Here is a 27,822-nt window from a genome sequence, read left to right as displayed (position 1 = left end):
GAGTTTGCCCTGCTGGTTTTTGGTCTTGCTTTGGTCCAGTATTTCCTTGCTATGCTCCCTTCCTTATGTTTTGGAATGGTAATGTATATCCTGTGCCATTATATATTGGAAGTATGTGATCTGCTTTTTGATTTTGATTTTTACAGAGGATAACAGTTAAGAGATTGTCATGCTTCTCAGAAGAGACTTTGGACTTTGAAACAAGTTTGGGACTGTTATAGACTATGGGGATTTTTGAAGTTAGAGTGAATACATTTTTTTTTTTTTTTCATTTTGACATGGCTATAAGCCTTTGAGGGTCAGGGAGTAGAATGATTGAAAGAAAATGGCCTTCAAAGGAAGTGGCACTGTTAGGAAGTGTGGCCTTGTTGGAGGAAGTGTGTCACTGTGGGGGGTGGGTTTTGAGATCTCTTTTTCTCAAGCTACCCTCAGTGTGTCAGTCAGTCAACTTCCTATTGCCTGCAAGATGTAGCATTCTTGGCACCTGCACCATGTCTGCCTGCATGCTACCATGCCCTGCTTCATGTTGATAATTGATTCAACCTCTAAAACTGTAAGTGAGCCGCCCCAGTTAAATGTTTTCTTTATAAGAGTTGCCATGGTCATGGTATCTCTTCACAGCAACAAAAACCTATCTAAGACACTGGTATAGCTTAATCATGTGATCTATATATTTTCAGCTTTTTGAGGATTCTCTACAACAATTTCCATAGTGGATGGATGCACTGGTTTGTACTCCCAACAATCATGAATACATTCCCTTCACTCTCATCTCCATGCCAGCATTTGCTCTTTAGCTATTGTTGTTGTTTGTTTGTATGCTTTTTGACCTTAACCATTCTGATTGTGCTAAGATGAACTCTCAAAGTAGTTTTAATTTGCATTTCTCTGATGGCTAAAGATGTCGAACATGCTAAAAGTGTTTCTCAGCCATTAATGTTTCAATGTTTGAAAAGTCTCTATTGACAGAGGCAGGTGGATCTCTGTGAGTTCGAGGCCAGCCTGGACTACAGAGTGAGTTCCAGGAAAGGCGCAAAGCTACACAGAGAAACCCTGTCTCGAAAAACCAAAAAAAAAAAAAAAAAAAAAAAAAAAAAAGAAAAGTCTCTGTTGAGTTCTTTGCCCCAATTTATCTGGACCTTTTTTTATGTTTAGTTTTTTTCTTTTGAGTTCTTTGTATATTCTGGATATTAATCCTGTGTCAGATGTATGGCTGGGAAAGATTGTTGCCCACTCTGTAGGCTGTCTCTTCACTTGAATGATGGTGTATTTTGCTGTAGAAAAAAGCATTTTACTTTCATGGGTTCTATTTGTCAATTGTTGGTGTTATTGCTTATGCTACCTGGATATTGTCTGTTCCGGTGTTATAAATTCCATTGTATTACTAATTCCTTCCTTGTCTGACTGAGAATGTCAGGCTTTACGCTGAGGTCCTTGATACATCTGGGATTTTGTGTATGGTGAGAGTTAAGGATCTAGTTTCATTCTTCCATACCCAGCTATCCAGTTTGATCAGCACCATTTGCTGAAAATGCTACTTTTCTCCAGTGTGTATTTTCTTGCTTCTTTGAAAAGAAGGTGGGTAGGCTGTAGGAGTGTGGAGTTAGATGTGGGTCCTCAGTTCTGTTCCATTGTTCAATGTTTCTGTTTTTATGCCAAGTGTCATGCTATTTTTCTTACTATATCACCTTGGTACAAAGCAGTATAAAATCAGGGTGGTTGTACCTCCATAGTGCTTTTATTGTTTAGGATTATGTTGGTTATTCTGGAGATTTTTGTTTTGTTTTGTTTATTGTTCTGTGAAATTTAGGATTTTTTTCAATTTATGTGAAGAATATCATTGGAATTTTTATGAATATTGTGATTCTGTAGATTGCTTTTGACCATTTTCACAATATTACTCATACAAATCCATGAACATGAAAGGTCCTTCAATCTTCTGGTGTCTTTCTGATACAAGTCTTTTACTTTCTTGGTTAGATTTATTTCAAGATATGTATGTTTTAAGCCATTGTGGATGGAATTGTTTCTCTGATTTCTTTCTTGGTGTACTTGTCCTGTGTATATAGGAAGATTACTGATTTTTGTGTGTTAATTTTTTATCCTACTACTTTGCTGAATATGTTTATCAGTTATTAAAGTTTTGGGGAGTGTTTAGGGTCTTTTATGTGTAGAATCATATCATTTTTCTTGTGGTGTCTGCTGATAAGATATGCTGAAGAAGCAGAGGCAGGAAGACCATTCTTCCTTTCCTTCTCCCCCTCCTCCTCCTCCTTCTCCTCTTCCTTCTTCTCTCCCACTTCTTCTTCCTTCCTCTTAGTAATTGGGGTAGAATTTAGGACCTTGAGCATAGAAATCAAATTCTGTACCACTGAACTATATTGCCAGCAGAACAAAAACAAAAACAAACACCCCCCCCCAAAAAAAACCAACCCTTTTTAGACAGAGTCATGCTAAGTTGAGCAAGCTTTGCACCCTAGGCAAGGTTTCAATTTGTGATCCTCTTGTCTCTGGCGTCTGGGGAGATTAGACTGCTGTTCTGTGTACCCAGCATGGCTACTTCAGTTTTGTACTTTTCAGAACATTTGACACAATGGTGCAAAGTTGAGCTTGCAGAATATTGCTTGTAGAATGATCAAATGAGGGAATACATAGAATGAGCATTAACTTGCAAGGCCATCATCCCTGAGAAAGGACTATATATACCAAACTGTCTTAGTCAGTGTCCAATGGCTGTGAAGAGACACAATGACCTCGGCAACTCTTATGAAGGAAACTGTTTAATTGGGACTTGCTTTCAGTTTCAGAGATTTAGTCCATTGTCATGCCAGGGAGAACGGTAGTAGGCAGGCCGAGGTGGTACTGGGGAAGTTGAGAGTTCTCCATACAGATCCGAAAGCAGCAGAAAGAGTAGGCAGCAGAAAGCTTTTGGGCTTGTTTGGGGTGTCTGAAGCCCCAAAGCCCACCCCAAGTGACACACTTCCTCCAACAAGGCCACACCTCCTAATCCCTCTCAAGCACCAACACACCTTAATGACAAAACATTCAGAAATATAAGCCTAAGGGGGCAATTGGTTTGCAAAAATCCACACAAACCTATGGTTTTAGAGCCGGGCTTCTTAAACGGCCAGGTAACTGATTGTGGAGTGTGGTAGTTTGAATGTAACTGGCCCTCATATGCTCATAGGGAGTGGCACTATTAGAAGGTGTGGCATTGCAAGAGTAGGTATGGCCTTGTTGGAGGAAGTGTGTCACTGTAGGGGTGGACTTTGACGTTTCCTATGTTTAAGCTTCACCCAGTGTCAGAGTCTTTCCTATTGCCTTCTGATCTAGATGTAGCCAGCACATGTCTGTCTTCATGCTACCATGCTCCTCACTATGATGACAATGGACTAAACCTCTGAAACTGTAAGCTGCCACCTCAATTAAATGTTTTCCTGTGTAAGAGTTGCCATAGTCATGGTGTCTCTTCACAGCAATAGAAACTCTCTAGCTACAGAAACCCTAAGGCATGAGGGTCATGAAAATTGGCTACTTTTGCTTCTAGATATGCAAGGAGAAAAGGTTATTTCAAAATAAAATCGCAAAGAAGATATGTCTGGCAACGCTTGCCTGTGCTGTGTCACAGGACTTCACTTCAGCCTTGCTTCTGAGCTTGGAGCATGCAGAACACTTTGCATTGCACATGTGTTTGTATCCTCAGAGCCAGCAAAGGCTGCCTGAGAGACCTCAGCTCACATTTGAGACTGTGTGATGGGTGTTAGTGTCCTCACTGTACATACTGAAGATTCTGTCCTCACAGAAGTACAGTGGGGGTATTTATGAAAACAGACTATCTATACTTGCCTGTCATTGTTCTTCAGAATGTCAGTGTAAAATTAACATACCCTTGAGCTGCCTTTTTTGTTCAGTGTTTGATTTTCGTAAAATTCAACATTTGATTTGCTTATTTGAATTCCATTTAAAAAAAATTACCAAATGGATTTTGGCCATAAGAGAGTGGAGCAAAATTTCCACCTATTTCTAAAATGTCTCTAAATAGCACTCCTGCTATTTTGAACTACCTATTTATATAAACTAGCATTCTCAGAATTGATGATTACAGAATCAAAGCATCAATCAACTCTGACAAAATGCTCTAGGTCCTATAGTATCAAATGCTCAGCCAAGATTTAGTTCTTTATGTTGAAAAAAATAAGCACATACATCTTATTATGTAAATTTGCTCCATTTTAATAAACAGTAAAATTATATGCATACCGAAAAATTGTGATAAAATAAATTTCTCTGATTTATTATCAGTAAATGTTTGATTTGTATGCCTATTTTACATTCCTGTATACCTGGGAAGCCCTGGTCTGTTGCTGGCTTTCTTACAGTTATATCACAGTCATAGTTTATTATAATAAGCTTATTTATGGTTCTGTCAGCTCTACCATATCACAACACCGTGAGAGTAAGGGTCATATATTATTCATTTGGATTTCTCTTTGATTAAAATGATCATGTGATGCCTGGTAGGACTTATTGATTATTCATAGAATAAGTGAGCCAGGGTCTCTACATTTAAAAAAGTTGTTCTGACATTTGTCAGTTGTTGGTCTTATTTCTGGAGAAACCAGGAGTCCTTTTCAGAAATCCTCACCTGAGGAGAGGATCATATGACTCTACCTCTCCCTAAGAGATCTAGACATTTAATGGTTACTAAGAGAAGGAGTCAAAATATTAGTGTAGGCATGTAGGCAACCACAATTAAACACAGTTGGTCACATAAGAGAAACAACACAAAAGTGTAAGAAGGCCTTGTTGGGGTTATTATATTCTATAATGGATTCAGTGGGAGAGAGAAGTGGGTGAGAGAGCATGATGGTGAATCATGATCAAAGTATGTGGAAACTGTGAAAGAATAAACACATTGTGAAAAATCCTCTTCACAAGGCCATCCATCCACAGGTTTTGATTAATCAACCATGTGTTGTAGTAGGTAGCCATTCCAGCTTTGATCTGGAAGTTTTAACCACCATGGAGGCTTCGGTAACTGTCACGCCTACAAGGTGGGGGCCAAGAGAGGACCCTGAAGACCCGAGATCTGGATGCGCCACCTCTCTTGGTTCCTGGACCCTGGATACTGGAGGTAGACCAAGCAAAGTTCTCCAGAGAACACCGCCGGACTGTGCTACGTCTGCCCCAGACCCTGCAACCTACCTATCCCTTCATTTGTAAGTTACACCACTAAATAAACCTCCCTTTAACTGCATAGGGTGGCCTTTATAATTTCACCAATATCTGGCACTCACATGGGGCAAATTCCAAAGGCTTGGGTGGCTCCTGCCCTCAGCTTCCTCCCCAGCTGGCAGGCACTTGAAACTGAAGGTTACTACCTGCAGAGTTCTGTAAAACCAATAAAAACCTACAGGGTTCCATTCCTGAAAAGAAGCTAATCAGGTCTCAGTTCCGGTCAAATTTAGCACCCAGACCATCGAAAATGCAGTGAATGGGGCATTCCCCCTCCTCCCTGAGTCCCGGCTCCCCTCCCTAGCCCAAGGCTTCCACAGTTTTACCTAGTTAAAACAGACAGGACACAGTCCCTGGTGGGGGTTTGGAGTTGTGCCTGCTGACAGACCTATTGTCTATAGAGGCAGAAAGGGGCTTAGAGTGGCCTAAAACTCTCTGTTAGTCCCGCCTATACTTCCTGTCTGGCTACTGGCCAATCAGTGTTTTATTTATACAGAGCAATATCCACAGCAATGTGCATCTGTAGTGTCCCATAGATGCTGTTGGGTATCTTCCCACACATCAAGCAGAAACTCTAAAGTCACAAAACACAGCAAGTGCCCAGGTGTTACTCGGAAATGGGATACAAGAGTCAACTGAAATTGTCCAGGCACAAAAATGTATAGCTGCATCCAAAAAATAGAGTTTGTTTGAGTCAAGGCCTCGGAGGAAACCCCAAATGACAGCAGGAGATGAGACAATGACTGTGCGTGCCTCTCCAGGGAAGCAAAGATTCAGATCCTGTATTGAGGGTAACCCATGATCCCAAGAGAATCAGTTTCTCTCTCATTTGGGTCCCTCTCTAAGTTCAGCTCCTTCCAGAAGCACCATATGTGTCATACTCATTCTCAGTAAAAGCCATTTAGATTATTCTGCAGTGCAGATGCCTGGATTATATATCAGTATCACATTGAAGAGCCCTGCCCTGGTAGCACATTCAAAAGCTTATAGCCTCTCCTTAAAGCTTATTTTATCCTGTGTTTCAACTGGACCAGAGAAATCATTTATATTTTAGTGCTCATATCCCATCATCCATTCTTAGTCATTGCTCGAGTTTTTCATTGCCCCATGTTTTCTGTCTGCAAATCTCCACATGCAGAAGGGACAACCATCTCTTAAGGACCAATTCAAATCCTTCACAGATGTGAGCACTCCCTCCTTTAAATCCTGAAAAAAAAAATAAAAAGAAAGGAAGAAAAACAAAAACAAACATCTATTCTGTTTCCTATTTCATCTCATCATTATTGGCAGAGATCTGTTAAGGCAACGTCTCTATCTTGGTTATATATCTATGTCTTATATGCAGCCTTAACGAGCAAGCTGTTCATTGTGGGATTTCAATACATATTCCGATGAAGTCTTTTCCCACCAAGGCTGATATAAATAGCACAAACCTGATTAACTGAATGCATACTCACATTAAAGTGAAGTAGATTATAATGAGTAGAGATGTTATTTGGATCAACTTTCCTACTGAAAACAATGAAAAATTTTGGGTTAAAAACATATCTTTTAAAGATTACTTCAGAATTGAAAGTCTGAAATGACAGAGGAGAAAGCCATGCTGAAGTTTTTATTTGTATGTGTGAGGTGGAGCTCTAAAATAGACAGGAAAACTGAGTCTCAAAGCAACCTAACTTCATGTTGTTCTGAGGTTGTTTATTTATACTACACATTGGAGCTTTGTTCCACCTCACAATGTAATAGAACAAGGTCCTACCTAAGATCTTATGGAAAGGTAAACAAATACTGGTGTTGAAACTGTTCTATTTCTCTGATTCCAAAAGGACACTGAAAGGAGGTGTTGGGTAGTCTAAAATATTAAAGGAGCAGAGAAGCACCTTGTCTCCAAGAAGTTAGTGTTTCTGTACTTCTGCCATTTCAGATACATTTCAAAGAGACTCTAATACCACAAGTCACTGTCTCACATCCCTTTTGAAAATACAAACACTCCAGTAAGTAGGACACATTTATTACAAACCACAGGGACCTCCCCCACCCCCACCCCTCATGGTCATATTTCACTCTTAACGATTAGTGCACAGCCAAAGCTGAGCAATGACAATCAGGAACCCGAGAAGCGTGAGTGACAGGCAGCAAAAACCCATGAATACAGTGAGGCCCTGGACCACTACGTTAGAATCACAAGACCAATCATAAAACAACTATTCCTCCTGGTTTTACCAAAATTAAATCGTAGTCTGGAAAATACCTGTGGGAAACAAGTAGCAATGCCAGCTGATAGAATAAATTAAAAGAAACAAAGTCCTAGAAGTGAAAAATTATACTATTTGAAATTAGAGAAAAAAATGTTTATCACATGAAGAGACTTAAATAAAGAACTGAAAGATACAGAGAAAAAGTACTCCCAACTCAGCTCAAAAAGACAAAAATACAGGAAAAAAAAAGAGAGAAGACTGTTAAGACATTTGGAGAATACAGTAAGACACTTTAACATACTTTGGCTGAGACTTAGAATAAAAATGAGAGACTATAAAGTGGGCTACATCTGAAAACATGGAAAACTTGTAGACTGTATTCAGGACCATAGTAAGCGTAGCATCCAGCACTGCCACGCTCTGGTCTGAGGTGAGGTGTGTAAGTAGGAACAGGATGCAGGTAGATAGCAAACCTGCTTCTTTCTCTGTAGAAACCGACTTTAGTTCTGCACTGGTTCCCTCCTAGGTGTTTAGATGGTGGCATTTTCTAGTGTCCTGTTAGGAAATGCTGACACTAGATGATCAGTTACTGTTTGATCTTCTGATTCAAATGCTGAAAGGGATAAAAGTCCTCCATGTCCTTTAAAGAGAGGACTGAGGACCCAAAACTACATGATCCTGTGCATGTTATCAGGATAAAAGTGTCACTAGGATGTTGTTGTGGAATCAACATGTTCATACACTGAATCCTAAACCCTTGCCATGCTGTTGGAAGCTGGGTTTGGGGGTGGGATCTGCTATGAAGGGCAAAGCCTTAATATTCTTGCTATTCGTGGGATTACAAGGAGATGGGATCCACATGGAAAGGGCATTTTCACTGAACACTAGATCTACCAGTGCCTGTATCTTGGAGTTTGCAGATTCCAAAATCATGAGAACTTAGTGTTTGTTGTTTGAGATGTGCCACCAATGGCAAACTGTTCTAACAGCCCTAAGTTGGGGAAAGACAGACATTGAAAACACCTCAGTGAGAAGATTTGTCAAATGTGGGCTGTGCAATCAGTCACAGCATTATGTGAGATGCGACATCAAACAGCAGTAGTGAGAATCCACAGAAGAACATGGGGTCTGGAAACTCTCTTGGATATTTAGGAAGGTATAAGTGAGTCCCAGATGAACAGCTGCTTCATTTGAATAGATATCTTTTGCTGCCTTTGGATACAGATTATTTTCTCTTTATGAAAGCCTTGTGTAACAGTATTTTCTTAAATTTGTACAAGTTTGCCAGACAGGCATGGTAGTACACTCAGCACTTGGGAGGCAGAGGCAGATTGGTCTCTGTAAGTTCAAGATAGCCTGGTCTATGTAGCAAGATGGTCCACTCACTCCAGGGGTACACAATGAGAACCTGCCCCCCCCATATATATATATATATATATATATATATATATATATATATATATATATATAATGTGTGAAACAACTCACATAAAATTAATATGATACAATGTCTTGACTATACTGCTGTCAATATTACATAGTAAATTGTTTTTTAAAGACTTCATTTTTAATTTATGTATATGAGTCTTTTGCCTGCATGTATGCACATCATATGTGTGCCTGGTGAACAGGGGCATCAGACTCTCTGGAATTAGAATTACAGATGGTTATGAGTTGCCTTATGGTTATTGGGAACTGAACCTGGGTCCTGTGAGAGAGCAGAAAATACTCTTAACCACAGAGCCACCTCTTCATCCTCAAATATTTAAATATGTTATTGGCAAATATGAGAGCAGGTGATTAATAATTATAGCTGTTGTGACTCTTTGGTTCTACTTCATTACTTGTGACTCTTTGGTTCTACTTCATTACTTTCATTCTTTACCATTTTTGGTGACAAAACTACCATGTCCTTTGGTGAGGATACCCATCTCAAAGAAGTTGAGTAACTTTGCCAGCTACTTAGTGGCAAGAAGAACTGGTCCTCTGGGTGTGACTTTAGCGTGCTCTGAGCTACCCTAAACTTTGTCTCGTCACTCATAACATTCGAAGATGGCTCAGAAAGCTTACGACGCAGTTCAGACCACAGTCTGCACTTATGACAGCTTCTCCAGGCCTAGTGGAGGAAAGGCCTCTCCTTGGGAGCAGAGTGAACACCAAGGCTCTGCTAAAAGGTGCAAGGGAAATTTAGAAATTTGAGCATGAATCTCTTCCCGAGTAAAACCACAGCATCTTTAATCAAGGCCTGGCAATCATTGCATCATTTCTCTAAGGCTGGAGTTGATAAATGCAGCTGGCCCACGAGGCCTTTGATACCCAGTTAGAAACGAATCCAAGTTGACCAGCAAGACAATTCATGCGGTACAAACAGATCTGTAATTCTCCTTCCCTTTCCCACAGAACAGTTAGCTCCTACCCAGAATTTGCTTTGAAGACAACGGGTGCCTGGGAGAAACAGAAAGCACTGAAAATGGGGCCAGAAGTAATAAGCAAGGACTGCCAAAAAACAAAACAAAACAGAAAGTCAACGAGTTCCTCCTACAAGTCAAATCTATTGTCACTTTGTAACAATTCTGAAGGTTGAGTTGGTGGCATACAATTAGTGAGCTAACCTGCAAGGTTTGCCTGCAATGGATAAGAGTTTTCTTGCCGGGCGGTGGTGGCGCACGCCTTTAATCCCAGCACTCGGGAGGCAGAGCCAGGCGGATCTCTGTGAGTTCGAGGCCAGCCTGGGCTACCAAGTGAGTTCCAGGAAAAGGCGCAAAGCTACACAGAGAAACCCTGTCTCGAAAAACCAAAAAAAAAAAAAAAAAAAAAAAAAAGAGTTTTCTTTCCCCTTTATACAATTAAACAGCTGAGAGAATTGTATCTCCTGGTATGAGGAGATTAAAAATAATGAAATAAATGCTATAATATGGAATTAATCCATCCCATTATCTCCATCTGACTCAGCTCCAATGGGATTCTTCTCCCTCAGCAGGACAAGAATCATCTTCTTAGCATCAGGCCCAGGCAGGCTGGCACCTTCTAACTTCCTACCTTCCCTGCAGAACTCATTCAAAGAAAAACACCAAGGCCCTGCGAGGGGGTGGGGGTGGGTTCTTTTGTGCCCAGCCTTGGGTGGTATTTTATGTCCCTTCAAATACTATCCCAACCTTACTGTAGCCAAAAAGAAAAACAAAACAAAGCCCTAAGACAAATTTTTGAAGTAATTTAAAATGCAAAGGACTAAGATATTTTTAATTTATTCATTATTAGTTTGAAAATTGGACTTTACTGAGTCTCCAAAATCAGTAAGTCATTTGCAGACAAAGGTGATTGAAATGATGAGGAGCAAGCCAGATGTAATTCTTTGTTCTTACTAATTTTTTCTTCTTTAAAAGACATCTTTTAGCCAGAGTTCCTATTTCCCATTTAAAGAGGATTATATAGCAAACATAACTAGTGGCTGAAGAGCAAAGAACTTGCCATTATTTTATCATCTGCCAAATATAAATTAGTTCATTATGGTTCCCTCCCACCAGGCCACCACTTTCTTTACTGCCTATCAAACCAATGGGCTACGGCAGGTTAGTTCCTTGTGGCCTAGAGTCCTTCCTAATCAGGGCCTGACAGACCATCTGCCCACCCTTTCTTGCACTGCATGCTAGCTGTTGTGTTTGGGCAGCGAGGTTTTGAGGTCCAGGTTTCACCATTAAGTAACCCCCAATAGCTCCTGCTGTCACTGCCACATCTCTGCGGCCTGTGGTGCTTTCCCTCAGGTACAGTGAAGCAATTCTGCAAATCTTACTTTGCAATAACCACAAGATACAGAAATTGCATTAGGCTGATTAGGTGTCATCATAAGGACTATTCAGAAAGGTTAGCTGGATATAGTGAATGTCATAGTTAGGCTAAGATAAAAAATCACTTCGTTAACTTAGAGTGTTTTTTCATTGGTAACACCCTATATTAAGGTGCCATTTATAAACAGTTTATTATTATTTATTAATGTGTGAGGCACTTTATAGAATGCAAGATAACAACTTAAATCCATGTATTAAAGATGCACATACATGGTTTAATACGATTTACGTCTTATAATATTCTTTAAAGCAGCCTCCCATAGTCTCATCTGTTAAACATTTATTACTAATGCATTTTATAACATGCTTTATAATACATTATTTGGGAAAGTAGCAGCATTTAGTGATTATTTCATAAATAAGAATAAAGCACTTATAAATGGCACCTTAATTTAAAGTGTTACCTTCACATTACCAGATAGCCGCTCACCATTCATCTCATTTCTGCATCTTCTCCAAATGCAGCACTTAATAAAACAGACACTACGTTCTATTTTTCCTTCATCTGATTAAGAGGTTCCTGTGTCCTTTCCTCCATCTGCTTTCAGAGGTTGGTAGCTCAGAGGCTTCAGTGTGATGGCTGATGAAACCACACTTTGGATTCAATGCTATTTGAAAAAACCAGAGAACAACCTACCGTGTTGGGAAGAGCTTGCTGCTTGGAGTCTTTGTAAAATTCAATTTTTTGACCAGAAAGAACAATCCAGGAAGTAGACCAGTTTTTCCTTAGGGAAAAAAAAATAGATAAATGCATCATAAGAGAAAAGAACATTTAGGAACCATATCAGGGAATTTGTTGTGAGTGCAGACTGTTTTTAATGAGTTTTCCTAAAAATCTTCTATTTATTTATATCTGTTAAGTAATAGAAAATTCATATAATAATAAAAAACTCTAGAATTTTAAATTTTGTGGCACATAAATAAAAGTTTCTCAGTTTGTCAATCTTCCCAGATGCTCTTTAACTAATCAGTGCCTCCTCACGGTACTGAAGCATTAAAGTAAACATGCTGGAGGCCGCTCCGTCTCTGTTCTTTTTCATTGATGTAGCACGTCTCAGAATCAGAAAGACTGACCAGTTCACATGCCATTCTTTAAATAAAAATGCTTTTGATACTCACTAGCAGTCAAAAAATTACAAATGGGAGCAGTGGTGTGCTTTCTCCTCTTTCCCATGAAATTTCCAAGGATGAAAAGAACCAATGTTAAATACATTCTCTCACACTTCTAGAGTGCAAAATAACAATATATTTTTTCATAAATTTCCAAAAAAATTATACATCATTTTATGACTAGGCATGTTTATTCCCACAAATTTAAATAAGAAATAGGTCTAGGTTTTTGAGGCTCTGACCATTAAGATGAATTGCACATTCCTTGGTAATTCTGCTCCTAAAGTATAACAAACAAACAAAAAACATCAAAAAACAGAGATTGCTTAAGAAAATTGCTCATAATAGAATTGTACATTGGAAGAATGACTCCTGTGTTTGAGAATACTGATGTGGGAAGATTTCAATGTAGCCCATAATATATACTTTCCTCCATGCTATGCAATTTACCTAGGACCATTTTCCTCAGCTTAGCCCCTTCTGATTATTAATTCCATCCATCAGAAGTCCAAATATTGCTTCCCTCAAAGTACATTCATGACATGTAACATGATGAATTAAAAAAAATACTTCAAAATTTTTCACTTTCATTGCCTTCATTAAAATACAAGCCCCCAGGCAACAGAAATCATTTCAACATTATTGGGTATTTTCAGAGCCTAGCACAGAGTCCTGGAGAGTCTAGGAGCTAAATGGACGTTTATTTAATCAATGATCACTTTGGCCTGGAAAAAAGTCTCGATTGTAGCCATAGTTAAATAAGATGGTGAGATTACAGTTCTCTCCTTCCCTTTGTATTTACTTCTTAGTTTTCCTTATTTCTTCAACTGAACACATGAAAGCTTCTGCAGTTGGAGTATATGTGTATTACTGTTGTGAAAGGTTTTCTTCCTTAGGTGGCAAACTATCAATAAGATTGGGATGCACAAGTTTCTGCCCTTCAATTATATTGTTACTGTTTTCTCTAGTTTAACCTTTATTTCAACATAATTGTATTGATTTTACAAAAAGCAAAGAAGAAAAAGTTTACAAAGAAGCTTTCATTCAGATAAATTGAACACCATATAAAATGTGTGACTATGACAAGTTTTTGTGTTCCATATACACAAGATTTTGTGTGATTTTTTTCCACTTTCCCTTTATAATCTAGAGCCTTAATTATAAGGATAGTTTTTATTTAGTATGACTAATGTTGACAAAAAGAATGTGGTTGCTATTACATGCCTGAAGCTTGCTTTTTTAAAAGGTATTTACTTTTATCTTTGTGTGTACTCATGTTCTGCCTGTATGTATGTGTACATGACTTGTGCCTGCAGAACCAGAAAGGGGTGTCAGATCCCAGGGAACTGGAGTTAAGGACAGTGTGAGCCACTACATCAGTGCTGAGAACCAAACTTAGGTCCTCATGAAGAGCCGCCAGTGTTCCTAACCACTGAGCAATCTTTCCAGCCTCCTGAATGTTGCACTTTTGCATTAAAAAGAGAACAGAATAAACAAACATACAAGAAACACATTCAGAATTTCATCATACAACACCATGCTGTTGGACTCCCTTGTCTTCAGATGGGTAGTCAGTGCTTCAGTCAAATTATAAAAAGTCAGAAAGCAAGAGAAAAATTAACACTTTCTGTCTGGATTAGTGCCAGTTTCTTTTTATAGCTAGCAACAGTACTAAGGTGAATTGAATCAGTAATAGCCTTCCCTTTAAGCAGTTCACATTATTAGATGACTCCAAAAAGAAGAGTGAGAAACGCTGAGCTGCTGGTCAAGGCTGGTCATCTCTATCAGTCCTTTTGACCATGTGTGATCAGAGTGCGAAACATCCTAACAGGTGACGGACCCATATTTAATCCACCTGCTGTGCTTCTCACTATAGTTCCTATCTCCTGGCAGCGTGCTCTCGCGCACCGTATTTGCTTCCTATCTATAGAAGTTCCTAGAGAAATGGTTCTGGTTTGAATCTGTTTCAGATGTTGATCATTTATAGAACTTGCTGGAAAAACTCTTCTGTTCCTTAAACTTCTAACTGGAGCGGGTTACACAGGAAGTCCATGAAATTCCAGTTACGTCACCGTTCTGTCTTAGGACTTTGAACTATTCCTACTAGGTTAACTGGAAGGACAAACGCTAATGCATGAGAAGGAAGAGCTGGGAAGCTTAGTCATGTGACCATCTGTAATACCTATGTCTGGGGCTGTTATATCTTAGTTTCATTGGTCTCAAACATCATCTTTATTGTATCCAAATGAAGAGGAAAGATGCCCCAACAGCTGAATCCTACAGCTTGAAAATAATTTCTTGTCAAAATAAATAATAAAATGCAGCAGATAAATTTAAGACCTCTTTTCACCTCAATTTCTCTGACTGTTTCTTTTAAAAATATCAGTGACATAATTATTTTGAGCAACTAGTAAAAGTTTAATTGTCTGGCTAATGTTTGTACTCTTAAGCCAAAAAACGAGGAAACTGCTAATGTCCCCATGTACTAAGATAGAAAACTAGGCTCAGAGAGTTTAGAGGACTTACTTAATACCACATGAGAATTAAAGGTCAAGTCCAGTTTCTCTGAAAATGCACCTTGTAATCTATGTAATCTATGACCTTACGCTGGATTTTTAAAAGATGTAAGCAGTGTGAACTTGATTAAGAATATCATCAATGTAAGTTAAATAGCCTTGGCTGACTTCCTTAATTTATCAAAACCATTTGTGGTCTATGAGAATGAGTCATCCATCTGGGCTGTCTTACTAACTACTTTACCCAGTTCTTTTTAAAGAAGATTAGTAGTCTGACCAGTCCCCAGCTAGATCATCTCTTCATCTTAAACCTTTCAATAACGGGAGCTATGCTGTTGCTTAGCTTCTTACTTGGAGCACAGTTTGCCACCTGGTATTTTATACACATCATGTACTTGAGCCACTTAGCCAGTCACAAGTACCTGTTCACACACACTCTGTGCCAAACAATTCCCACGGCAGACTAGAAAAGCAAAGACAGTAAGTCGAAGATAAAAGTAAAGTAAAGTAGGATGGACCTCCAGGATTTTTATCACTGATTGGAGACAGACCCTAAATCATAGAAAGGCACCAGTTCTCCGAGCAACCCTTGCAGGTGGGTGAGGAGCCAGTGCAACTGAGGAGATAACTGAAGCTTACTGAGACTGTGTCCTACCTAAGGGCACACAGCCATACAGAAGACATTGAAGGATTTGACCCTGAAGCCTACACTCATTCTGAAGGATCAGCTGTTTCGGGGGCATGGCCATACACTCTCCTATCATGGCTGCTCTATGCAGAGCCTCATGGCAGGAGTTAGGAGGAGAGGACATGATCTTGGAGAAGCATTAGAACTCTTCCTCCTAGGAGCAGAGCTGCCTGTCTTGCTGGTGCCAGTCTTCTGTGCCACCTCCTGATGAGCAAGTGTGTTCCTACACCAGTGGGAGGCCACTGAAACCCCCACATTTGTCCTAACATTGGGACATTGAGAGAATGACTAACTGTTGCTAACATGCTTGCTTTTCCTTTCTTCTTCCCTCCCTTCCTCCCTTCCTCCCTTCCTTCCTCCCTCCCTCCCTCCCTCCCTCCCTCCCTCCCTGCCTCCCTCCCTCTCTCCCTCTCTCCCTCCCTCCCTCCCTCCCTTTCTTCCCTTCTTTCCTTCCTTCCTTCCTTCCTTCCTCCTCCTCCTCCTCCTCCTCCTCCTCCTCCTCCTCCTCCTCCTCCTCTTCCTCTTCTTCTTCTTCTTCTTCTTCTTCTTCTTCTTCTTCTTCTCTCTCTCTCTCTCTCTCTCTCTCTCTCTCTCTCTCTCTCTCTCTCTCTCTCTCTCTCTCTCTTAGAATACATGTAACTTAGGAAGTCAGGAGTCAGTACCCCCGGAATGAGAAAGATTCGAAGTCCCCTCACAGACTTCCAGGTATACAGTGCAGAATTACAGCTAGTCTTTTAGTGCTGAAAATAGATCCAGGAACAAGAAATGAAAACATTTTTTGCAGTTTGACAGACAAAATACATGATATCTGATAGGATAAAAGATCCTTTAATTACAAAGCCAGAAGAACTAAATTCACATCAGAACAACTGATTTTGATATGAGCAATTGCCAGGGTATTTTAGGCAAGTGGAATACTTCTTATAACTTACTAAAACAAATTGTGAGTTTTAAAGTGGAAAAAATGGAAGAAGGTGAAACAAAGCAAAGCCAAAACAATAAAAGGCCCCTGACACAGACATCAGCTTGACATTCTACCAAATGGACACCGGATGGCAGCACATAATAACAGCAGCATATACCTGCTTGGCTGTGTGATGGAAATGGCCCTTAAAATATTCATCAGCATTCTAGCGATTTAGGGCCTACAACATGTTCATCTCTCTGAACCTCAAAGCTTTATGCTCTTCACTCCTCCTCGTGTTCTTTACTTACACAGCAACAATCGAAAAAACAAACAAGCAAACAAACAATAAAAAACCCCCAAACAAACAAAAAACAGAACAAAAATAAAAAACAGAGGAAAGTATGTGTGGGATGATGTCATCAATTTCAGACTCTCTTTGGGTCACCTGCTGCTGTGACCCAACTTGGTTATTCTGGAGTTGATTTGCGTCTGTGCTGTAATAGTAATGAGGGATTTATCCAAGTGCCTCTGAACGATTTACTGTAAAACCCTGCTGACTCTTAGACCAGAGGAACTGAGAACTTATGTGTTCTCACTCATATGCTGAGCTTCTGTGATGTATCTGTACTAGAAGTTGAGCCAGTGAGACAGTAAGTATACAACAGATTTCTTTCAGTGTTCTAAGAAGAGAGATCGAGGGAGGGAGAAAGGGAGGGAAGGAATGAGGGAGAGAAGGAAGGCGGGGGGGGGGGGGATTGGGTTTGTGTTAATTTATTGACAATCTGAGCAGAAAGCACCAAGGAAAATTAAGTTCACATTGGAGGGGACTTTAGTATCATATCAGAAAAAAAACCATGCTGATGATAATGAGCAGCGTGCATGCACACACACACAAACACACACACACACACACACACACACACACAGTACCCAGCCTGTGATGAATGCAGACATTAGTAAAGACGACCATTGCTACCCCTTTCAGATTTGTTTTCCTGCTCATTTTCTGTCCATATTCACACAAAGTGTTGTCATGCCCTTCTGAAGGGGAAAGCAATGTGAGAAAATCTAAACGTGGTGAGATGTACGGAGCCACAGAGGAACCGACAGAGGAAAGATGTGTGTGGAGAAACATGTGAGATACTGAACTCATTTATAAGTACATTGTCAGGTGCCTTTTGTAAAATTAAGCCCTAGGAACTAGAAAAAAAAACAAAACAAAACAAATTAACAAAAATAATCCAAAAAAAACTATTCTTAAGTCATCATGGAGTTTCAGACAAGCCAGGGCTACTTACTGCTTTGAGAAGGAAATTCCCCAAATGAAAAGGGTCCCAGGATTCATCAGAAAAGCTGAGGCATAATTTCAAGGTTCATAATTAAAAATTAAAGTTGAATGCTGAATGAATTCTGCTTTCAAGCCTGTCAGTATATCACAAGGGAAATGTGTATAACCTCATTTCAAAATAAGGCTAAGTTTGGGGCCTTTTATGAATGTTAGATGAAGCCAGCAACTTGTCTTTCCTGCCACCTTCTCTTAATCACATGAGTAATTTTTTTTTCCTAATGGAAAAAAGACATAGGACAGAGAGAAATAGAGACAAATAAAAATGATAACAAGGAAAGACAAGATAAAAAGAAGGAACAAGGTAAAATGTAGATGACATATCATGGATTTAGAGATAGAAAACTTTGCAGAAGTTTCAAAAGTGCTATTTATTAAATGGCAGTGAAAGCTCTCGGGACCAACAGCGGCAGGAAAGAAAAGGACAGGTCTTGCTTCTTGGCCTCATGCAGCTTAAATCAAGAACAGGCAAACAAGTGTGTTTCAAGCAGGCCAGGGTTACATGCTGGTACAACTACATCTGTAAGACCCTGGCGAAAGGAGCAGTTAAGAGGACGACAATTTTACATTTGAAAACCAAGAAATCACAATGAAGCCTATAACCCAATATGACTTAAATACTTAAGTCATGTCACTACTATCACAATGAACCATGTGCTTGACCGAATAAGCATTTATTAATAGTGCTTATTAGCTCATTAAACTTGACTAAAGTGATATAAGATCCTTGATGAATGGGAAACAGCCCATAGGAAATCTCACATAAGCAATATAAATTACTGTAACTAGATGAAATCATTTAATAATCATTAAATGACCCGTGTGATAAAACCTCTATAATTTTTCAAGGTTATGACCAAACTGACCCTTTGGTTACTACTTATAAAAGTATAGACTTTGGGTAGGCAATAGCAATATATAGTAAGAATAGTGAGGTTCTTTTTTTTTAGTGTGTGGATAAGGGAGAGGGTTCACATCTGTGCTTTCACTCATGTGTATTGTAAGCATGTGCATACGTGTGTGTGTGTGTGTGTGTGTGTGTGTGTGTGTGTGTGTGTGTGTGTGTGTGTATAGATGCCTGCTCCTGTATGCACCTGCATGGAGGACAGAAGAGTCCATTCGATGTCTTTCCTCTGTCACTGTTTTGTTTTGGCCTAGTTGATTGGCAGTGCTCTCCTCATATACATTTGTCTCTAACTCTTCTAGGCATTTTCCTGTGGGATTTGGGTATTGGAACCCAAGGTCCTGTGGAAAACACTATTACCCATTCCATCACTTCCCCAGCCCCTAAGATTCATTAGTGGTCATGCAATTTGATTAGGTAATCCAGGCTTATAACTGGTCTTTAGAAAATATAAAGATAAAAACAATAATAATTAGGAAGTGTATTGCAGTTATAAACACTTCTAGTATAAAATTTGACTCAATTAAATATTAAATAAAAATTAGAGTAGAAATTATTTGGTATAATGTAGCTCATGAATAGGGCAGGATATCAAGTATATGAAAAATTGTGACTATAACATTTAAAATATTCAGTTTTAAAAGCATGTATATTAAATGTAAAAATAAACTCCACACATCGTTTAGAGGAGATATTGATAATGTCTAAACCTAACAAAGTATTGTTACCTATGATATATTATGCATTCTCTCAAACAAAAAGAAGACAAGATACTCAACAGATAGTAGTCAAAGCTCATGAATAAGCAATTGTTGAGATGCAGAATCTGAGTGACTCTAGATGAACAATTCAAGTTCCACTCAACTGCAACACCAGTCAGTGAAACAGGAACGAAAGCAGCATCAAGGGAACATTCTTGTGGCCATATTTCTGATAATATTAAAAGTAGAATGTTGGATTGGATTGGATTATGGAGAAATAGGTTCCCTTCTGCAATACAGGATAAACTTGTGTGAATTTCTACAGTCATTCAATAGAGCCTGGCAGTGACACATAGCAGATGCCCAAGCAATCTTAATTCCCAAGTACAGTTCCTGGCGAGAACATCTAATAGGTTCCAAGGAAACAATTATGTGTGATTTATCATTATATTTTAGATTCGAGAAGAGTTAGAGAAAACTTGGGTGTTTGTGGCTGCGGGACTGGTGAAAATAAGATTTTGTACAAATACATAGTAGCAAGTGGGTAACAATGGGAAGGAAATGGTCTTAATAGATCACCACAACAGGTATCTGTGCACTAATATTGAATGAACACAGCAAAAAACATGAGATTCTTAATATAAAACTGTTTACATGACATAGAATATATTAAAGCACATATTACTATAAACAATAATTTTGTTTTTTTTTTGTTTTAAATACCACACAGAAAACCAAATAGATGTATGGATAGGGGATTTGAAGACCAGTTAGAGTGTATGTGCACAGGAGATTGATATGAGAGTAGAAGAAAATAAGAATAAAACCACCCAGGGTCTTGCCCCAGATACAGTATCATAGGGCTGCAAATGAAGGGTATAATCAATTCAGTTCACTGCACCTGGGAGTTATAAAACAATAAAAACTAAAATTTATGGAACTTTAAATGAAAAAATCTGAAAGAATGCTTGATGGCATGCAGACTGAGAAACCGATGGAATAGAGTACACACCGATGCTTATATGTATTGAAACTTCTATCCAGACACTACACAAGTTCATTAAGTTTTTATGTAAATAAAGCAAATGTACAGTGCTATACACATTGAAACAATGTGCGTTGTGTCCATGAGAGTTTGCAGGAAAAGGAGCTTCTCCCTGTCTCTGATGCTTCAGACCCCTACTTCTATGAGTGTGACAATGTTGGCTAATGGGGCACAGATGAGGGGCTCCACAGAGTCCCCACAGGAGGCCATCACCTTGCTTTCATGGCCCTCCTGTTTTGTGTGATGCTAGAGAGTAACAATGACCAGTGTTATTATAATTTCTTGATGCCCACAAATCATGGAATAATGAACTGACTGAGGTGGTTTCTTGTGTTGGCTTAGGTGTGGGGACTCCTGTGGTCGGTCAGGTAAGAAAGAGTCTTGGCCTACTTGCATAGCTACACCCCGCCCCTCAACACACACACATGCCTGAGTTGATGACTGAGGGTTGAGATCTGTAAAAAGAAGGGTACAATGGTTGTGCTAGTCAGTCAATGATTCTCACCTGTTGCTCTTTTAAAATTTGACTGGCATTTCTCCAGGGACAGAGAAGGCCAGGCTGAAAGCTGCTTTACATTTGATCTTGTGCCTCTGGTACTTTTGAGGCAAAGTGGCTGCCAGGCTAGTGACAAGAAACATCTCTGGGAAAGAATCAGTCCCATTTCCCATTTAAAATTTGAATAATTATTGGAGGCACTGGAATTATGAATGACACTTCCATTTTACTTCTTTCAAATAAATATAAACACTGTCCACTCTAGCCATTAAACTAAAGCATTTTTTATTCTCCAGTGTTAACCAAAGCATCTTTCTAGTAACATATTGTGTAATGCAGTTAACTATTGTCCCATTGTATAGCTAATTAGAATATTGGTCCTACTTAGTTATAATGGTAATATACTCACAAGTAAATGTCTGTAGCAGGAATCTTAAAAGTTCTTATTAATAAGATCAAACCTGAGGCGAGTTATTGGGGTCCATGTTGGTAGATCAGAGAGACAGAACAAGCCACAGCTATCTCACCTCGCCGGATCCTTAGCTGGTCCTGTTTCCTCAGCCTGGAGGCCTCTGAGTTCTCATCCGGAATGGGTCTCAGCTGAATTACTGCTCCATAGCCTGAATGCTTAACCAGCCAAAATCTTCTAGTTTCTGGCCCTCACGCCTTATATATCTTTCTGCTTTCTACCACTACTCCCTGGGATTAAAGGCATGTGTCACCATGCTTGGCTATTTCCAATGTGGCCTTGAACTCACAGAGATCCAGAGGGATTTCTATCTCTGGAATGCTAGGATTAAAGGTGTGAGTGCCACCATTTTCTAGCCTTTGTATCTAGTGGTTGTCTGTTCTCTGACCCCAGATAAATTTATTAGAGTACACAATATTTTGGGGAACACAATACCACCACAAATGTCTCTTACTTTGAGTCCCTCCATGAACCTTTATTACTTGTATATTCCATACTATAAAGCTAAATATAGAATACATAATGTAAGAAACAGAAAAAATTCTAAAATGAAGAGGACTATTTTAAATCCCCCATATAAATAACATAACAAATGTCTTTCTTAACACAACAACCACCTTGTTCTTTTCCTTGAATATTTTTGTTGTTCTGCCCCTCACCCCAGGGAGCTCTTTATTATTTTTGAATTTCCCTCACATACTTTCTGTTCATGGTTTCCTTTTTATTTTCCTTTTTTTTTCTAAATAATCGTTTTATTTTGAACTACAATTATGGTTCAAATCTTCTATCCTTCATAAAACTTCTCTGGGTACTGCATAGAGATCTTTACATGCTGCAAATGAATTCATTCAACAACCCAATCTGTTAATCCAGAAACCATGTTTCCCTTTTTATGTTTTAAAAATTTCTAGTCCCAAGAGAAGACAAGACATCAGCCACTTTTATATTCTGGGCAACACTCTACAATGCAATGCCTTCCTTTGAAAAGTATAATCATTTTAACAATAAGGGTGTCAACAATGGTAACAGAAGGGACTCTTCTAGCTAGATGTGGGTGGTCTTGCTTCTCAAACAATATCAGTGATACAAGCTAAGGGTACAGGAGACTGTGTGGTTATATAACAGAGAGTTGAAGAACTTTCATTACCTTAGTTTTTTTCCTCCATCTGCAATTTTGGCTTTTTGAAGATATCCTTCTTTTTCAACCATCTGCAAGAAGAATGCATATGTTAACACTGTGACAAACTCCTATGCACTTTAGTATGAATGAACCCAAGCTTTCGAAGCAAGAGTCATTGCAGTGATGAAAGCTTCCAGTCACAGAACTTTATTAATAATACATACAAGACTTATGGGGAATGCATACAAGATCCAAGTCTTTCCAAGCTTTGCTTATCAGATGATAGATTGTGAGGATGTATGTGAATGGATTGTTTGATAGTGATATAGCACCATTCACCTTCCTTTCTGTGTCAGGAAGCCACTTGCTTAAAACATTTACTTCAATGATAGAACAAAGACAATGCAAACTCTCCTTAATCTTACCAGAGAAGCTCTTGATTTATGCCCTCCCCATATGCCTGCCAAGGTCAGAAAAAAATGAAAAAATTCAGTGGAAGAAGAGATTGAACCTGATGAATCATGAGAAAATATTTCAATGGCAGCATTTTGACCAATTAGCCAGAGACGACGTAGCAGAGCTCTCATTGACATCTGAGCTGTGTAACTGCTTTCCTTTCCCCCACTTCTACTATTGGCTTTCATCCTAACACAGCTGCAAACCCCATAAAGGGCATGCAACAATTCACTAGGACACAACAGAGGTGTTCAGTAAGTTCCAGGCAAAGTACATACAAGTGAAGATTATAATATGTCGATTCCCAGCAAAGTCAACAAGCTGTTTTAGTTTCTTGGTGGTCTATTTATGCCCTCCTGACTGCCTTGTACATCCTATTCCAGTTCTTGGCCTGTGCTCCCTTTAAAGGATTAGTGTACAACGCTCATGCTCCATGTCTAACAGCCGAGGGTCCTATTTCCTTAGTGCCACCAGTGGGATCCATATCCTTAAGTATAATATTTCACCCACTATATATTTATCTCAGAAATTCCTATATATACAAAACAAAATTTCAACCCATTTTAAAATTCTACCTATATGGCTTTTGTCAGATGGCCTTTCCATCATTTGTTGAATTGTCTTTTAGGCATCCCACTCCAAGTTTCCATTTCTACTGTTTTCTTATCACTCTACTAACACCTATGAGATAATGTTGTAATGACTGGCTTATTTGCTTATATCTACATCCATGCTATGAGCCCATTGAAATCAAAGGACTGTCTCTTTTATATTCTGTGGGAATCCAGAGTTACACTAACTGGATTGTGTGAATAAATACACGAATGAATGCATATGTAAATGTTATTTACATTTTTAGAGAAAATTGTAAAAATCAAATGAAATTGAATGGAAAAGACAATTTGAGTAGTGAGTTGTCTCAAAGAGTAACATGGTACCAAATAAAGAATTGTCCGCTGTAAGACTTGCTCTGCTATAGATAATATGTATGTGACCTTTCCTTGATTCCTACATTGTTATATTCCTAATACTTATCTTTCAAATACATTTGGTAAGTGCACTTTTAGTGAATAAGCTGTAGGAAATTATTGTAACAATGACAATTGTGGCAAAATAATTTTCACATAGGTTTAGAAGATGTCTCTTCCTTCAGTATGTTTTCCACAAGTCTAAAACAGTCTGATGATGTTTTCAGAACCATGGTGTTCACAGTGTTATCACCCCATGTTTAGGTGCATCTCACCGTGTGTTTTGACCACCTCCTTATTCTATGTATACTGTCCATCTCTTTGGTAACAGAGAATTTTGTTACCATATAAATCCCACACAAGTTTAACTCTAGGCATCACTGGTCTCTATAAATGTTAGAAACAAAGATACTTTCAGTAGCTATTAGCATCACAGAGGAAGTCCCTTCTTTAATTCACTGCTTTGTTTAAACTTCTCAGGAAGATTAAAAGTTACAAAAAATCTGAAATGTATTATATTAAAAGCTACAAAACCCTCTCAATCCATTCATAAATTCTAAGCTAAGATTATTGCCTTCTCAGAAATATTCCATGCAAGACCCACAATTGAACACTTAGAATTCAAAGAACCATATTGATGATGACTATTCTCTATAAAGAAAAAGGTGAAAAGACAACATTAATGTCCTTAGAGGAAGAGATCAATGAAACATGTTTGAGGTGGGGTATACAAAGGCATCTCCCCAGCTGGACCTTTCTCGGGCCACTTGAAATGGATAGCCAAAGGCTTTTCATGTTGGGATTCAGTAATCATGGTATCTCTGCCATTAATGGCAGAAAAATTTTCCAAGGGCACTGGTCAGTATCATGAAGTCTTCAGGAATGACCTTCTAGTAATCCTGGGAGATCAATGAAGGAAAGCTGAATAGCTAGTTAGGTATTGACTTTCAAATTTTCACATGCTTTTCAGGCCATAGGAAGACCCTAAGAACTGTAACTTTGCAGTATTTTCTGCTTTTAAGTCACTTAGTACCACCATGAACAGTTATACATATTTAAGTATATGGTCCATACACATTACATATCTAAATGTGTGATGTGTATGTGTTTGAGCTTTACACTCATGTCTTACCATCTCTCAAACACACACTCCTGCTTCTAGGATCAGCAGTTCCTCTCTATACATTGTTTCTCTTCTATTCTTGATGCACACTTAGGTCCTCAGCAAAGTTTTAATTAATGGTCTTCCATTCTCTTAAATAGCCACTACACATGAACAAAAGTTGCTAGATTCACAAGACGAACCTGATCTTACTGCAGCTGAACCTCCTATGGGCTCCCATTAAGACATCCCTTCTTTTTTGTGGACTGATAACACTCTTCTGCTCCTCTGAGACTCTGGTCATCCTTCAACCTGGACCAATAAATTCCAGTTGACTCCTTACACTGTTCATGTGCCAGACAGGCAAGAAAGACTTCCATAGGTAAATTTAATTATGTGAATATCTAAGGGATTGCCATCGTACATTGGAACTTCCCATGTTCTACATACCAAGAAGAAGCCATTCTGAGAGGCTTAGACTGAATGGAAGGAGGTATTAGGGTAAAAGGAAGATTGCTATGGATTGTACATCTGGGTTTATATATGGTACTTTATTAATTGTTTTCATAGTCGCATGGTCTGAAAGAGCAGTGATCTATAAATTTCAGTTTATAGTTCAGACATCTGGAGCTCAGATTGTCTTGTCTTTAGTGATTTACGAAGTTATATACAGGCTTTAAATTTAAGTTTGGGATTCCTCCCATGCCAGATTCTAGGCCAAATTGAAATTCATTAAAGGAATCACAGCACCCAAACGATGTATACTTAAGAAATATCAGCCAGTCTTTAGATGCTAAATGCGGCTGTTGGAGCTATTTTTTTTCAATGCCGGCTAGAATCCCTATTTAACATTGCGTGGCAGGAAAGATCAGCAATTTGTCCAGGCTGGATGCCAGCCAGTCTGCCAGCACTGAGGAAATGCTTCAGCAGCATCCTGTGTGCTGAGACACAGCTGAGGAGAATGAATGAATGGCAGTGGAATTTCAAGATGGTACCTGTTTATAAACCTAGGTTGGACCTGACAGACAGGGCAGGAGAAAAGAGAACTTTTGATTGATGCTTGGGTACAAGTATAACAAACTTGAGCCTATAATATCTCAAGCAGACACTGCAGGGTTTTTGTTGTGTTTTGTTTTGTTTTCATGTGATTGTCTCATGTGACCAGACACAAATGCAAACAATAGGTTCATCTGTCTATAATGGTACACTGAACGGTATTGCTTAAAATAAACTGAACTAAATTAGAAACTTTCAAGCAATTTGATTGAGAACTTGGCTTTTGACCACATAGCTTTTTTTTTTGCTTTATAGCTCTGATGATGGTTTCATGTTTTATTCTCCCTCCTTTGTTCTTAGTCTATGTTTGTTGATGACCACTGACACCATTTTCAGCTTCTTAGGTCATCTGTTATGGAAATCCAGTGTCTTACGTAGTGAGAGTCAGAATAGTCCCTGCCTCCCATATTTTATGAGGAAGCACTGATGGGTCTCTATCAACATTGATGCTATTAGCAAACAGGATTTTCTTCTGGTCCCATAAATCTGAGACAGGACTCAGTCTGAAGCTGGGATGGTCTCTCTGAAAGGAGGTTTCATGATGTGAATCATGTTATGGCTGACTGACCTGAGGAAAGTTTGCATCATTACTCCATGACCACAACCCTGGACCACTGTAATTCTCAGACATCTAGCATTCATTTATTTTCCTACTTGATAATAAGGTGGCTAAAAAAGTTTTAGTCGTTCACAGTATTTTGCTGATAATCCTGTTTACTGATTTCTATTAAAAATCAAATGAGGACATGTTTTGTCACATCATTTTATACCATCCTGTGCTTCTCTTTCCTTTTGTAATCACCTTGTACTTTTCTCCTATACTCAGAAAGAGACTTTTTTGTCTTTGTATGAGTGTGTGTGTGTATGTGCGTGCGTGTGTATGTGCATGCACTTTCTTTTTCTTGACGTTTTTCTCTAGTTACACTGTGATACAAATCTTGATTGTTAACTTGAATTGGATTTAGGAATGACTATGAGATTACTCAAGTACACCTCTGGGTGTGACTGTGCAGGCATTTCTAAAGGCATTAAAACATTAATTCAGATTTTAATACACTATTGGGAAGTAGTGGGACTGTGGGAGGTGGTTCCTGGTTAAAGGAAGTAGGTCAATGACAGGGAACAAGAGGGAGTGGGAGGGAATGGAGAATGGGAGGTGGTGAGAAAGGTTGGAAAGGCTCTTGGAGACTATATTACTTGTTCCCCTCTTGTTGGTGATCTGGTCTTCTTGTTCTCTGTGAACTGAAGAACTTCTACCACATATTCCTGCTGCCACTGAAAGCCACCAACCTGAGACTTAGCACTTTGTAAATGTGACGGAAGTGAAGTGTACCCTTGGATATGTTCTTTCTTGTATTTTTTTTTTATCATAACAGCAAGAAAGCTAACAGACACATATTCATGCTCACAAACACACACATGCAAATACACATACTTTCACACACACAGTCTCACATACATATACATTCACGCTCCCCACCACACAGAAACACACACACACACTATTTCTATCTCAGTCTTTGTCTTCCCCTCTCACTGTTTCTTCCCTGAGACTCATTGTTTTCTTTTCAGTATATCACAGTTTCTACATGTCCTCCTGTATTCGATCTACTGATAATGTATGTAGGTTCGTAGTGGACATAAGGTATTAAGAGAAACCC

The 27,822-nt window shown here is 38.9% G+C and overlaps 1 protein-coding gene across 3 annotated transcripts in view; it reads right to left on the bottom strand.

The window, feature by feature from the left end:
- The window catches only part of Arhgap15 (Rho GTPase activating protein 15), a 602,692-nt gene that overhangs the window by 492,394 nt on the left and 82,476 nt on the right, over positions 1 to 27,822 (bottom strand). For all 3 annotated transcript variants that reach the window (XM_037204746.1, XM_028881759.2, XM_037204747.1), the window contains 2 exons: positions 22,607 to 22,668; positions 11,916 to 12,003 (listed from right to left, as the gene is read on the bottom strand). In XM_037204746.1, coding sequence (XP_037060641.1) covers positions 11,916 to 12,003; positions 22,607 to 22,668 — 150 coding nt within the window. The remainder of the gene's footprint in view (positions 1 to 11,915; positions 12,004 to 22,606; positions 22,669 to 27,822) is intronic.

This window comes from Peromyscus leucopus, chromosome 4 (genome assembly GCF_004664715.2).
Source record: "Peromyscus leucopus breed LL Stock chromosome 4, UCI_PerLeu_2.1, whole genome shotgun sequence".
Taxonomy (NCBI): domain Eukaryota; kingdom Metazoa; phylum Chordata; class Mammalia; order Rodentia; family Cricetidae; genus Peromyscus; species Peromyscus leucopus.
Note: the sequence above shows the minus strand (reverse complement) of the source record. Positions and strands in the feature narration are given on the sequence as shown.